At 55.3% G+C, this 14,567-nt stretch overlaps 1 protein-coding gene across 1 annotated transcript; it reads left to right on the top strand.

The window, feature by feature from the left end:
- Positions 1-1,068: 1,068 nt before the first annotated feature.
- LOC145533865 (uncharacterized) lies at positions 1,069-5,260 on the top strand. Its single transcript, XM_081561210.1, has 3 exons — positions 1,069-2,763; positions 3,163-3,475; positions 3,728-5,260. The coding sequence occupies exons 1-3, from the start codon at positions 2,527-2,529 to the stop codon at positions 4,357-4,359; spliced, it is 1,182 nt and encodes a 393-aa protein (XP_081417336.1). The 5' UTR covers positions 1,069-2,526; the 3' UTR covers positions 4,360-5,260.
- Positions 5,261-14,567: the final 9,307 nt, after the last annotated feature.

The following is a 14,567-nucleotide window of genomic DNA, read 5'->3' as shown; positions in this document are numbered from 1 at the left end:
GACACGTGCTTTGAGTCTTCACACACAAAACTAAAAGGCAGTCCACAAAAAAACCCAGAGAATACAGTGGACTTGGCAAAATCAAAGATATCTACTGTGGGAAAGACCTCATGACAAAAGCAAAAGACAGGTCATACATCGCCAGACGAATGAGTGGAAACACAAAGCTTATCAAGGATGTGTCTCCAAACAGACAAAGAACACCAACACAACAAGCCTGTGAAAACTAGGGAAAGGTCTGAAGGGACACCAGACTGAGGAAGACACACACAGAGGATCCCGGATGATGTCCAGCACTGAGGGCCTGAAGAAACAACAGTCTAGTTGCACCCCCTCAGGCCTGTGTGACCGTGGATGAGGCCTCTGTTTCCCGGTGGCTCTGAGAGATGGACAGGGAGGAAGGGGAAGAGAAGTCACTTGCATTTCTAATACTCACAGCAAAGTCTTCCAACGAGAAGGGAATTATCACCCCCACTGACAATGCCATGCACTGAAGTGATATCCACGAGTCCATCTAACCCAGAAGGGAAGGATGGACCTGTTCTCACAAAACGGCGAGAGATGGAAGAAGGAAGATCAAGCCCACACCAATCACTGGAGAGAGAAGCTGTGCTCAGGGCTTGAAAAATTCCTATTGGTAAAATGATGTCACAGCCCCACAAGGCAATCCACAGCTTCGATGCTATTCCTCCCAAAATGCCAATGCATTTTCGCACCGAACAAAGAATTGCAAAAGGGGTTACGGAAACAGAAAAGAGCCTAAATTGTCAATACAATCCGACGAAAAGACCCCGATACGGACATCCAAGGTTGTGTGAAAGGAAATTAGACGACCAAACTAGGATCCTCAGGAGAGTATCGGAGAAGGCAATGGCGACCCACTCCAGTACTCTTGCCTGGAAAATGCCCTGGACGGAGGAGCCTGGTAGGCTGCAGGCCATGGGGTCGCGCAGAGTCTGACACGACTGAAGTGACTTAGCAGCAGCAGCAGCAGCGGCAGGACAGTATGCTATTGGGAATACAACAACACACACAGATCCAGATCGATGGAATAAAGTTGAGGGTCCAGAAACAAACCCCAGCATCCATCGTCAACTCATCTCTGACACAGAAGGGGAGATTATCCAAATGGGAACAAGAAAGCCTCTTCAATCAATGTCCATGGGAAACCCAGACAGCTACATCTGAAGAACGCTATTGGTTTGGATCTCAGACCACCTCAATATTGGGGAAAAACCTCACCCTAAAGACTGATGTCATGAGATAGCTAGAAAGAAGCGTAGGTCAAAGGCTCCTTAACATCAGAGTCTCCTTGCCATTTGCTGGGCGGAGGTAGAAATGGGTCTCTTCAATTAAGGGAAAGAGGTACACGAAGTACACCAATGGGTTTCCATCCAATGGAACCTCTTCACAACAGAGAAGCTAAGCATTCACAAATGCAAAAGATAGGAAACGGAACACGAGAGACTCCTTCCAAGTGGTGTATCTGAGAAGGGGTTCATATGGAAAGAGACGAAGAATGCACAGCACTCAGATTCCAAGAAACACCACCACCACCCTTGACCCTTCCCCTATGACCAACTCCGACCTGAAGCCTTTCTCTCCCTCTAACCTATCCCTAAAACATAACCCTCATCTAATCATATACATGTGGAATTCCTAGCATCCATCCATTCACACACGAGAGAGAAAGAGGAAGACACAGAGGGAATTGAGAAAGGAAAAGAGAGGGACACAGCCAGAGAGAGACACGGAACCAAAGAGAGGAAAGGAGTCGATGGTCCAGACTTTTCCTCAATCTGTCTCGAAGGTAGAAGCAATGACAGCGCCCATCCACCCCAGAAGGGGGAAAAGGACGGAAGGTTTGCAGAGGAAAAGACAAGAACGCAGGGAGCCATTAGAAGCTCAGCCACCCGCAGAAGCCGAGCTGGGACACTTGAACAGAATCTCAATGGAAACAGGACCAGAAAGTTGGCTACTCTTTTCTACAAGAGAGGGAGACCTTCGAGTCTTCCTTTCGGTCCTCCAACTTGGATGCGGGGTCTCAAAACAGTCAGGAGGGGGAGTGCCTTTTCCTGGGTACCACGGCACATCCAGGCCTCGTTCTGCCCCATTCTGTGCTATGTCAGCCCTGGATGGAATCTTTCTTTCTGAAGTCTCAGCGCACGAGCTCCACGTGATATCGGCCCCAGGTGGAAAGGCATGGAGCTGCTCGTAGGCCGACAGACCTAGGAAGCAGATGGGAGAATGACCCCCACTCTGCAGATGGAGAGACTGGGGAAACCCTGAGGGGCATATGCTTGTCCAGGGCCACACCACTTATGAGAAGAAGGAGCCTGGTCTGAGAGCAGCAGGGCCCTCGGAGCTCAGGCCCTGGCTGCACCCAGGCCTCCCCAGGGCTGTGGGCTGGGCTGTGTGGGCGTCTCTGTGCCTGCACATGGCCTAAGGGGGGTGGTCGAGCAGTCAGAAACCCAGAGATTCCCTTGGGAAGTTTTGGGGAAGGGACCTCAGCACGAACCCCAGGCGATGATGTCACCTGCCGGCAACAGAACCCAACAGAACCCGCAACCCGGGTATCCAGGCCTCCAGAGCGGAGAGGAGCCCCCAGCCAGATCACTTGCTGCCAGGATGTTCTGCTGTTTGCCCATGCCCAGAGGCCGGGGCCTCAGGAGAGCTCACAGGCAGTGTGCGTGGGCACCCTGTCGACGTTGGCTCAGGACACCCCCGAGAGGCCTCTGGCCGTTTGCCCGGAGAAACAGAAAGGTAACACGGGGAGCCCCAGGCCGGGCCAGGCCACCTCGCCCATGCCACCCGGAAACACCGGGTCCTTTGCCTGTGTGTGTGGATGCGGGTTTCTCGGGGTGTGTCTCCCTCAAGGAAGCCCAGGCGGATGTGGGGTCAGAAGCCTGCGGACAAGTTGTGTCCACACCCCAGGGGAGAGCAGGCTGGGCCCGATGGGGAGTGTGCGGGCAGCGGCGGCCGCCCAGGCTGACCTCACACCCACAGGTGGGTCTCTTTCCTCCCGGGTGGGGATCTGAGCAGACACACGTCTCTGACCCTTCTGGGAAGAGAAGTTCGAGCAGGCAGAAGCAGCGGTTCCACTGGCCAGGCCCAGCTTGGAAAACTCCCAGCATGGCTGGCTGACGGTCACTGTCGTTGCAGAGCTTCCCACGTGATGAGGCCGAGGACGGGGACACCCCATCCACCTCCCGGAGGGAGGGGTCGGAGCACCACCCCCCCGCCCGTGAGGCCCAGTGCAGGCTCCAGGTGAGCGTGCCCACGGAGGCATCAGCCCCACCGGGGGAGAAGAGGAGGCGGGGAAGGCCTGCTGCAGAGACACCGCCTAGGATACACCCGCCGGCCCAGTCTGAGGCTGCCACGGAGCTCAGCACACCCGGCTCCGACCCAGAGTCCCGAGAACCCCGGCCTCTGAGGCAGCAGGAGGACCTGGAGCCCAGCACGCCAGAGCACAGAGGTGAGGACGCTGGGGCTGCTGCACGGGAGTGTGTGGGGACGGGGTGCTGAGCTACACAGGGACGAGTCCCCGAAAGCTGCTGCTGGGCCTGCAGCAAGCACTGGCCTCACACCCCCCGCCCCCCGTCTTGCACACTTCAGTCCCAAAAGACATCCGACGCTGGGTATTCTTTGGGAATCTCTTGGAAGCTTTCTGTCCCGGGATACGCACATGCCAAGGCTGGCCTGTGGGCAAACTTTGCTTCTCCCCCAGCTCTAGCACTGACCTCCAACTGGAACCAGGCTCCACTTCCCAGACCTGTCCCTACAGAGGTGGTGGCTCCAGGTGCAGGACCCAGGGATCCACCGAGGGCAGATGGAGAACCGAGACTTGCCCTCGCAGAGACACCAGGCCAGCTGGGTACTGGCCAGCACACTGGGCAGATCGGATCTCCGTGCCTGCAGGACCCCCAGCCCCAGGCACTGATGTCCCACCCCCTCAGCCAGAACCTCCACCTCCACGTGCACCTGTACCTGCTCGGGCTCTGGCAGGACAACCCGAGGCAGAGGAGGAGTCACCGCCTCGGCAGGGAGAGCCTGCCCTGGCTCCCGCGCAACACCCAGACGCCCACGATGACTCACCCACCCCTGCAGGGAGAACGAGCCCCCGCTCTGGACAGACACCCAGAGCCCTTGCCGGAAACACCACGTCCAGGGGAGCGGTCGGCTCTGCAGCCTCCATCCCTGTCTGCTCACCGTGGACGCCGGCAACTCGGTCTGCCCCCAGGGGACATGGAGTTCCTTTCCCCTGAACTGCTTTGCATTTGGTTTGTTTCCACCTTTCTGGTGATGTTTTCTTTTTTGTATGGTTTCCTGTATTTTTGTTGGTTAAGTTGGGATTCGTAAACTTTCTCATCATTGTTGCAATTTGGGAACACTGTTGTGTAACTCTGGTGATACTGTGTTGCCATCACCACTTGGTAGTTTCAGACCCGTTTGATCTTTATGCCCCACCCCCCAACAAAGCCTGGATTCAAGGCAAGCACGCCCTGTTCATCCCTTCCCCCGATCCTGAACACAATTTCATCTTTTCTTTGTGCATTCCTTCCTATATTCTTGGTGTCCCCAATCAATGACTCTCCGTGAAATGACTGAAGCAGTGTTTTTCGGACTCTCCACCTACTGTAAGACTCCATTGGAGAGTTCTCATTTTTATGTCATTTGAACTAGCCTTTGATATCTGAAAGGACGGTGTACGTCCTTTCAAGATACCATGTGCCAAACGAAGCCCTTTTGGCAACTGCCATCATTATCTCCAGGCAGGCATTGCTGTTTCAAGGGTGACATCTCAGCCAGAAGGCAGAGGCTGAGCTCGTCTTGTTGCACCAGCTCCCAAAAGAAGCCAAGAAAGGGAGCTGGAACAACAAACCACCCCAACGCCCAGGAAAGCGTTCTTCATGACAGAAGGCTAGAAAATGACCCAACATCCTTGTGGCCCAGAACCCCTCTAGAAAATCACTGTTCCATAAAAAAGAGAAACACATGGGAAGTTCCAAGGAGAGGCAATGCCCATGGCCAGTGTACTTTAGAGACGGCCTGAGCGCTCCGGGGAAGACACGCACCGACGGAACCCCTTGGGAAACAGCAGGGATTCTCCTCACCGTCGTAAGGGTTTCCTCTGGGGACAACCTGCCCTGGGCACCACATGAGGGAGCAGACCGGCTTCTCTTCCTCTGCCCCCACACCATTCACTCATGAAGGCAGCTCAGGTGTTCTCATGCCCTGCCTGCCTGCCTGCCTGGCTCATCCGTGAGCTGTGACCACCTCCAGGGCAGGACTCCACCTTCTCCTCTCTGTGTACCGTGCATCTGCACACAGTGGGCTTTCAGAACCTCAGACTTGAGCCATTCCCACTCAAGCCAGAACCCTCCCCAGGAAGGAAAACAGCTGTGGAGTCATTTTGGCCCCAGCACTGGTTCCGAAAACCTGGCGGCTCCTACAGCCTCTACGGCGTGAAGAGGGAGGTCCCTTTTGACAGAGCTTTCCGGCTCTCAGATCTAAGCTGTTGTTTCACTGTCAGCTGTGTCTCTTCCGTTGCAGCCAGGTGGGCCACGCTGCTCCAAAGGAGCTCACAAGCTGAGTTTCAAGGGAGGACAGGGATGGCTACAACGTGCTGCAAACTGAGTGAGGGTCCCCACAATCCTCAGCAAAGGTCTGTGGTGTGCAAGTGGGGAGTAGAGGGCCCCCAAGTTCCAAAGGAAGGGAGGTACTCGGGAGCTAAAGCCCTTGGCTGCTGTGGTAGCAGCTGCAGATGGCAGCTCGTCCACAGTGCACTTCGAATGAGGTCATATGAGCGGGACTCTGGAAATGGCTCCGAAATCGAGAGAAAGGGGTCAGGGTATGTGGGAAGCCGGCGGGGGTGGGGGGTGGATGAAGGAAGGTGTCCCTCCTCTCTCCAGTGCAATTTGGTTTGGTGAGTCTCAAAGCTACCAGATGGCACTTCCCAAGTCAGGCCCCCACAGGAATCAGGGTGGGCTGCGTGCCTCGGCCCCTGCCACAGGGACAAGCCACACCAGTGGCCTCCCTGAGCTCCAATGGCCGGATCTGGGGGTTCTGTCTGGGTGCACACCTCCTTGCTGTGGCCAAGTCCCCCCCTTCTCTGAGCACCAGCTTCATCCTCTCGAATGAGGACATCGAATGCTACCTTGGCACGTTACTCTCTTCATCCTGTGAAGACTCATTAGGCTTATCCTACAATTACTAGCTGGCCCGAAGAGATATCTCCTGAATCCAGATTAAGCTGGAGTCTCCCAGGCTCATCTGGCATGTCTTCCCTGAAGTCTGCCAAAACCCACACCATTGCATTTCCAGGGACTCCCCTTAGCCAGCTGGGCAGAAAACCCAGCATGCTTCAAACAAGCTGACAGACAAGCGGGAGAGGACTCACGGGCAGAAGGTTTCCCTCAGGTCTCGGGTGGAGCTCTGGGACCACAGCAGCAACGGGCCATCCCAGCCCCTGGGCTCAGCAGCGCCCTCATTCTCAGGCCGGCGGCTCTGCCCTGAGGGGAGCGGGAAGGTCACCAACTGCCGCAGGCGGACCTCACGCCCCTCCCACTGCTGGAGCCTGACCTCCCCCGGCCCCACCCCTTCCCCTACCCCAGCAGGACGACAGCTCGTCTTCCCCTGGCTTCCAACGTCAGGCCCGGCCCTGGGCCCCGATTGGGCACTGCCCCAGCCCGGAGCCAATCACAGTGGCCAGGGAGGTGGAACGCACCGATTGGCCAGGGCCAGGTCATGTGACCATACTCCCCAGGAAACTCAAATATTACCAAGGTTCCCTAAGAAACCAATGAACAAAATTATCCAGTAAAGGCAAACCGTACTTTTTAATGAGGCCAATGTCACAGAAAAAAAAAAAAAAAAGCTTCACCATGAACTGCTCAAGGAAGCTAGTAAATAAACTTTCAGAAAAGTTTAGTAGTTTTTTTTTTTTTTTTTTTAATAGGGTGACGGAGAGCTATACCTTTCCCGTCTATGTGAATTTAGGTTTAAACTAGATTTCCCTTGGCTGTTATATAAGACAAAAAAACCCACATCACCCCCTTTCACTCACCCCCACCCCCCAAAAGTGTTTTAATGTATTGAATTTTTCTGTCCTCAGTTGTGTCTGATTCACGGCAACCCACGAACTCTACACAGCCAGGCTCTTCCGTCCATGGAATTCAGGGCAATTTTTTCTGTCCCAGTCAATGCCCACCCTGGGTGATCCAAAGGCAAGGGCTCAGAGGCCCCTGAGAGACTAACTCCTTTCAGCTGAGCACAGAGCTGGCTCCTCACTGGGATGCCTGTGGCCTGGGGCTCCCAGAGGGGAGAGCAGCACTCGCCCCACCGTGTGGTCACTGCTGGAAGTGCAGGCTGCTCCTCACTCCCCCTTGACAGTGTCCCTGACGGCAGAACAGTGTGAATCGAATCAAGGTGGTAATGCAAACTCCAATGCAACCAAACTCCCCACAAGGTCTCCAAAACCACTCAGGAACAGGGAATTGGAAACTGCAGGGGATGACATGAATGGAGATGGAGACTTGACACCTTACACCGAGTTCACTTCCACTTATCCCTAGACAAACTTTCCGTGAAAACTTGTCACCAATCTAGAAGAACAATGAGCAGAAACCGGACACGTGCTTTGAGTCTTCACACACAAAACTAAAAGGCAGTCCACAAAAAAACCCAGAGAATACAGTGGACTTGGCAAAATCAAAGATATCTACTGTGGGAAAGACCTCATGACAAAAGCAAAAGACAGGTCATACATCGCCAGACGAATGAGTGGAAACACAAAGCTTATCAAGGATGTGTCTCCAAACAGACAAAGAACACCAACACAACAAGCCTGTGAAAACTAGGGAAAGGTCTGAAGGGACACCAGACTGAGGAAGACACACACAGAGGATCCCGGATGATGTCCAGCACTGAGGGCCTGAAGAAACAACAGTCTAGTTGCACCCCCTCAGGCCTGTGTGACCGTGGATGAGGCCTCTGTTTCCCGGTGGCTCTGAGAGATGGACAGGGAGGAAGGGGAAGAGAAGTCACTTGCATTTCTAATACTCACAGCAAAGTCTTCCAACGAGAAGGGAATTATCACCCCCACTGACAATGCCATGCACTGAAGTGATATCCACGAGTCCATCTAACCCAGAAGGGAAGGATGCACCTGTTCTCACAAAACGGCGAGAGATGGAAGAAGGAAGATCAAGCCCACACCAATCACTGGAGAGAGAAGCTGTGCTCAGGGCTTGAAAAATTCCTATTGGTAAAATGATGTCACAGCCCCACAAGGCAATCCACAGCTTCGATGCTATTCCTCCCAAAATGCCAATGCATTTTCGCACCGAACAAAGAATTGCAAAAGGGGTTACGGAAACAGAAAAGAGCCTAAATTGTCAATACAATCCGACGAAAAGGCCCCGATACGGACATCCAAGGTTGTGTGAAAGGAAATTAGACGACCAAACTAGGATCCTCAGGAGAGTATCGGAGAAGGCAATGGCGACCCACTCCAGTACTCTTGCCTGGAAAATGCCCTGGACGGAGGAGCCTGGTAGGCTGCAGGCCATGGGGTCGCGCAGAGTCTGACACGACTGAAGTGACTTAGCAGCAGCAGCAGCAGCGGCAGGACAGTATGCTATTGGGAATACAACAACACACACAGATCCAGATCGATGGAATAAAGTTGAGGGTCCAGAAACAAACCCCAGCATCCATCGTCAACTCATCTCTGACACAGAAGGGGAGATTATCCAAATGGGAACAAGAAAGCCTCTTCAATCAATGTCCATGGGAAACCCAGACAGCTACATCTGAAGAACGCTATTGGTTTGGATCTCAGACCACCTCAATATTGGGGAAAAACCTCACCCTAAAGACTGATGTCATGAGATAGCTAGAAAGAAGCGTAGGTCAAAGGCTCCTTAACATCAGAGTCTCCTTGCCATTTGCTGGGCGGAGGTAGAAATGGGTCTCTTCAATTAAGGGAAAGAGGTACACGAAGTACACCAATGGGTTTCCATCCAATGGAACCTCTTCACAACAGAGAAGCTAAGCATTCACAAATGCAAAAGATAGGAAACGGAACACGAGAGACTCCTTCCAAGTGGTGTATCTGAGAAGGGGTTCATATGGAAAGAGACGAAGAATGCACAGCACTCAGATTCCAAGAAACACCACCACCACCCTTGACCCTTCCCCTATGACCAACTCCGACCTGAAGCCTTTCTCTCCCTCTAACCTATCCCTAAAACATAACCCTCATCTAATCATATACATGTGGAATTCCTAGCATCCATCCATTCACACACGAGAGAGAAAGAGGAAGACACAGAGGGAATTGAGAACGGAAAAGAGAGGGACACAGCCAGAGAGAGACACGGAACCAAAGAGAGGAAAGGAGTCGATGGTCCAGACTTTTCCTCAATCTGTCTCGAAGGTAGAAGCAATGACAGCGCCCATCCACCCCAGAAGGGGGAAAAGGACGGAAGGTTTGCAGAGGAAAAGACAAGAACGCAGGGAGCCATTAGAAGCTCAGCCACCCGCAGAAGCCGAGCTGGGACACTTGAACAGAATCTCAATGGAAACAGGACCAGAAAGTTGGCTACTCTTTTCTACAAGAGAGGGAGACCTTCGAGTCTTCCTTTCGGTCCTCCAACTTGGATGCGGGGTCTCAAAACAGTCAGGAGGGGGAGTGCCTTTTCCTGGGTACCACGGCACATCCAGGCCTCGTTCTGCCCCATTCTGTGCTATGTCAGCCCTGGATGGAATCTTTCTTTCTGAAGTCTCAGCGCACGAGCTCCACGTGATATCGGCCCCAGGTGGAAAGGCATGGAGCTGCTCGTAGGCCGACAGACCTAGGAAGCAGATGGGAGAATGACCCCCACTCTGCAGATGGAGAGACTGGGGAAACCCTGAGGGGCATATGCTTGTCCAGGGCCACACCACTTATGAGAAGAAGGAGCCTGGTCTGAGAGCAGCAGGGCCCTCGGAGCTCAGGCCCTGGCTGCACCCAGGCCTCCCCAGGGCTGTGGGCTGGGCTGTGTGGGCGTCTCTGTGCCTGCACATGGCCTAAGGGGGGTGGTCGAGCAGTCAGAAACCCAGAGATTCCCTTGGGAAGTTTTGGGGAAGGGACCTCAGCACGAACCCCAGGCGATGATGTCACCTGCCGGCAACAGAACCCAACAGAACCCGCAACCCGGGTATCCAGGCCTCCAGAGCGGAGAGGAGCCCCCAGCCAGATCACTTGCTGCCAGGATGTTCTGCTGTTTGCCCATGCCCAGAGGCCGGGGCCTCAGGAGAGCTCACAGGCAGTGTGCGTGGGCACCCTGTCGACGTTGGCTCAGGACACCCCCGAGAGGCCTCTGGCCGTTTGCCCGGAGAAACAGAAAGGTAACACGGGGAGCCCCAGGCCGGGCCAGGCCACCTCGCCCATGCCACCCGGAAACACCGGGTCCTTTGCCTGTGTGTGTGGATGCGGGTTTCTCGGGGTGTGTCTCCCTCAAGGAAGCCCAGGCGGATGTGGGGTCAGAAGCCTGCGGACAAGTTGTGTCCACACCCCAGGGGAGAGCAGGCTGGGCCCGATGGGGAGTGTGCGGGCAGCGGCGGCCGCCCAGGCTGACCTCACACCCACAGGTGGGTCTCTTTCCTCCCGGGTGGGGATCTGAGCAGACACACGTCTCTGACCCTTCTGGGAAGAGAAGTTCGAGCAGGCAGAAGCAGCGGTTCCACTGGCCAGGCCCAGCTTGGAAAACTCCCAGCATGGCTGGCTGACGGTCACTGTCGTTGCAGAGCTTCCCACGTGATGAGGCCGAGGACGGGGACACCCCATCCACCTCCCGGAGGGAGGGGTCGGAGCACCACCCCCCCGCCCGTGAGGCCCAGTGCAGGCTCCAGGTGAGCGTGCCCACGGAGGCATCAGCCCCACCGGGGGAGAAGAGGAGGCGGGGAAGGCCTGCTGCAGAGACACCGCCTAGGATACACCCGCCGGCCCAGTCTGAGGCTGCCACGGAGCTCAGCACACCCGGCTCCGACCCAGAGTCCCGAGAACCCCGGCCTCTGAGGCAGCAGGAGGACCTGGAGCCCAGCACGCCAGAGCACAGAGGTGAGGACGCTGGGGCTGCTGCACGGGAGTGTGTGGGGACGGGGTGCTGAGCTACACAGGGACGAGTCCCCGAAAGCTGCTGCTGGGCCTGCAGCAAGCACTGGCCTCACACCCCCCGCCCCCCGTCTTGCACACTTCAGTCCCAAAAGACATCCGACGCTGGGTATTCTTTGGGAATCTCTTGGAAGCTTTCTGTCCCGGGATACGCACATGCCAAGGCTGGCCTGTGGGCAAACTTTGCTTCTCCCCCAGCTCTAGCACTGACCTCCAACTGGAACCAGGCTCCACTTCCCAGACCTGTCCCTACAGAGGTGGTGGCTCCAGGTGCAGGACCCAGGGATCCACCGAGGGCAGATGGAGAACCGAGACTTGCCCTCGCAGAGACACCAGGCCAGCTGGGTACTGGCCAGCACACTGGGCAGATCGGATCTCCGTGCCTGCAGGACCCCCAGCCCCAGGCACTGATGTCCCACCCCCTCAGCCAGAACCTCCACCTCCACGTGCACCTGTACCTGCTCGGGCTCTGGCAGGACAACCCGAGGCAGAGGAGGAGTCACCGCCTCGGCAGGGAGAGCCTGCCCTGGCTCCCGCGCAACACCCAGACGCCCACGATGACTCACCCACCCCTGCAGGGAGAACGAGCCCCCGCTCTGGACAGACACCCAGAGCCCTTGCCGGAAACACCACGTCCAGGGGAGCGGTCGGCTCTGCAGCCTCCATCCCTGTCTGCTCACCGTGGACGCCGGCAACTCGGTCTGCCCCCAGGGGACATGGAGTTCCTTTCCCCTGAACTGCTTTGCATTTGGTTTGTTTCCACCTTTCTGGTGATGTTTTCTTTTTTGTATGGTTTCCTGTATTTTTGTTGGTTAAGTTGGGATTCGTAAACTTTCTCATCATTGTTGCAATTTGGGAACACTGTTGTGTAACTCTGGTGATACTGTGTTACCATCACCACTTGGTAGTTTCAGACCCGTTTGATCTTTATGCCCCACCCCCCAACAAAGCCTGGATTCAAGGCAAGCACGCCCTGTTCATCCCTTCCCCCGATCCTGAACACAATTTCATCTTTTCTTTGTGCATTCCTTCCTATATTCTTGGTGTCCCCAATCAATGACTCTCCGTGAAATGACTGAAGCAGTGTTTTTCGGACTCTCCACCTACTGTAAGACTCCATTGGAGAGTTCTCATTTTTATGTCATTTGAACTAGCCTTTGATATCTGAAAGGACGGTGTACGTCCTTTCAAGATACCATGTGCCAAACGAAGCCCTTTTGGCCACTGCCATCATTATCTCCAGGCAGGCATTGCTGTTTCAAGGGTGACATCTCAGCCAGAATGCAGAGGCTGAGCTCGTCTTGTTGCACCAGCTCCCAAAAGAAGCCAAGAAAGGGAGCTGGAACAACAAACCACCCCAACGCCCAGGAAAGCGTTCTTCATGACAGAAGGCTAGAAAATGACCCAACATCCTTGTGGCCCAGAACCCCTCTAGAAAATCACTGTTCCATAAAAAAGAGAAACACATGGGAAGTTCCAAGGAGAGGCAATGCCCATGGCCAGTGTACTTTAGAGACGGCCTGAGCGCTCCGGGGAAGACACGCACCGACGGAACCCCTTGGGAAACAGCAGGGATTCTCCTCACCGTCGTAAGGGTTTCCTCTGGGGACAACCTGCCCTGGGCACCACATGAGGGAGCAGACCGGCTTCTCTTCCTCTGCCCCCACACCATTCACTCATGAAGGCAGCTCAGGTGTTCTCATGCCCTGCCTGCCTGCCTGCCTGGCTCATCCGTGAGCTGTGACCACCTCCAGGGCAGGACTCCACCTTCTCCTCTCTGTGTACCGTGCATCTGCACACAGTGGGCTTTCAGAACCTTAGACTTGAGCCATTCCCACTCAAGCCAGAACCCTCCCCAGGAAGGAAAACAGCTGTGGAGTCATTTTGGCCCCAGCACTGGTTCCGAAACCCTGGCGGCTCCTACAGCCTCTACGGCGTGAAGAGGGAGGTCCCTTTTGACAGAGCTTTCCGGCTCTCAGATCTAAGCTGTTGTTTCACTGTCAGCTGTGTCTCTTCCGTTGCAGCCAGGTGGGCCACGCTGCTCCAAAGGAGCTCACAAGCTGAGTTTCAAGGGAGGACAGGGATGGCTACAACGTGCTGCAAACTGAGTGAGGGTCCCCACAATCCTCAGCAAAGGTCTGTGGTGTGCAAGTGGGGAGTAGAGGGCCCCCAAGTTCCAAAGGAAGGGAGGTACTCGGGAGCTAAAGCCCTTGGCCGCTGTGGTAGCAGCTGCAGATGGCAGCTCGTCCACAGTGCACTTCGAATGAGGTCATATGAGCGGGACTCTGGAAATGGCTCCGAAATCGAGAGAAAGGGGTCAGGGTATGTGGGAAGCCGGCGGGGGTGGGGGGTGGATGAAGGAAGGTGTCCCTCCTCTCTCCAGTGCAATTTGGTTTGGTGAGTCTCAAAGCTACCAGATGGCACTTCCCAAGTCAGGCCCCCACAGGAATCAGGGTGGGCTGCGTGCCTCGGCCCCTGCCACAGGGACAAGCCACACCAGTGGCCTCCCTGAGCTCCAATGGCCGGATCTGGGGGTTCTGTCTGGGTGCACACCTCCTTGCTGTGGCCAAGTTCCCCCCTTCTCTGAGCACCAGCTTCATCCTCTCGAATGAGGACATCGAATGCTACCTTGGCACGTTACTCTCTTCATCCTGTGAAGACTCATTAGGCTTATCCTACAATTACTAGCTGGCCCGAAGAGATATCTCCTGAATCCAGATTAAGCTGGAGTCTCCCAGGCTCATCTGGCATGTCTTCCCTGAAGTCTGCCAAAACCCACACCATTGCATTTCCAGGGACTCCCCTTAGCCAGCTGGGCAGAAAACCCAGCATGCTTCAAACAAGCTGACAGACAAGCGGGAGAGGACTCACGGGCAGAAGGTTTCCCTCAGGTCTCGGGTGGAGCTCTGGGACCACAGCAGCAACGGGCCATCCCAGCCCCTGGGCTCAGCAGCGCCCTCATTCTCAGGCCGGCGGCTCTGCCCTGAGGGGAGCGGGAAGGTCACCAACTGCCGCAGGCGGACCTCACGCCCCTCCCACTGCTGGAGCCTGACCTCCCCCGGCCCCACCCCTTCCCCTACCCCAGCAGGACGACAGCTCGTCTTCCCCTGGCTTCCAACGTCAGGCCCGGCCCTGGGCCCCGATTGGGCACTGCCCCAGCCCGGAGCCAATCACAGTGGCCAGGGAGGTGGAACGCACCGATTGGCCAGGGCCAGGTCATGTGACCATACTCCCCAGGAAACTCAAATATTACCAAGGTTCCCTAAGAAACCAATGAACAAAATTATCCAGTAAAGGCAAACCGTACTTTTTAATGAGGCCAATGTCACAGAAAAAAAAAAAAAAAAAGCTTCACCATGAACTGCTCAAGGAAGCTAGTAAATAAACTTTCAGAAAAGTTTAGTAGTTT

This window comes from Giraffa tippelskirchi, chromosome 14 (assembly GCF_054371585.1).
Source record: "Giraffa tippelskirchi isolate mGirTip1 chromosome 14, T2T-mGirTip1v1.2.pri, whole genome shotgun sequence".
Lineage (NCBI taxonomy): Eukaryota > Metazoa > Chordata > Mammalia > Artiodactyla > Giraffidae > Giraffa > Giraffa tippelskirchi.
This window is presented reverse-complemented; position numbering and strand designations above follow the sequence as displayed.

Coding starts and splice junctions, on each gene's coding strand:
- LOC145533865 (XM_081561210.1), top strand. CDS start 2,527: ATGATGTCACCTGCCGGCAACAGAACCCAACAGAACCCGCAACCCGGG. Junction 2,764..3,162: donor TTGCCCGGAGAAACAGAAAG/GTAACACGGGGA, acceptor CTGTCGTTGCAG/AGCTTCCCACGTGATGAGGC. Junction 3,476..3,727: donor CAGCACGCCAGAGCACAGAG/GTGAGGACGCTG, acceptor CTTCTCCCCCAG/CTCTAGCACTGACCTCCAAC.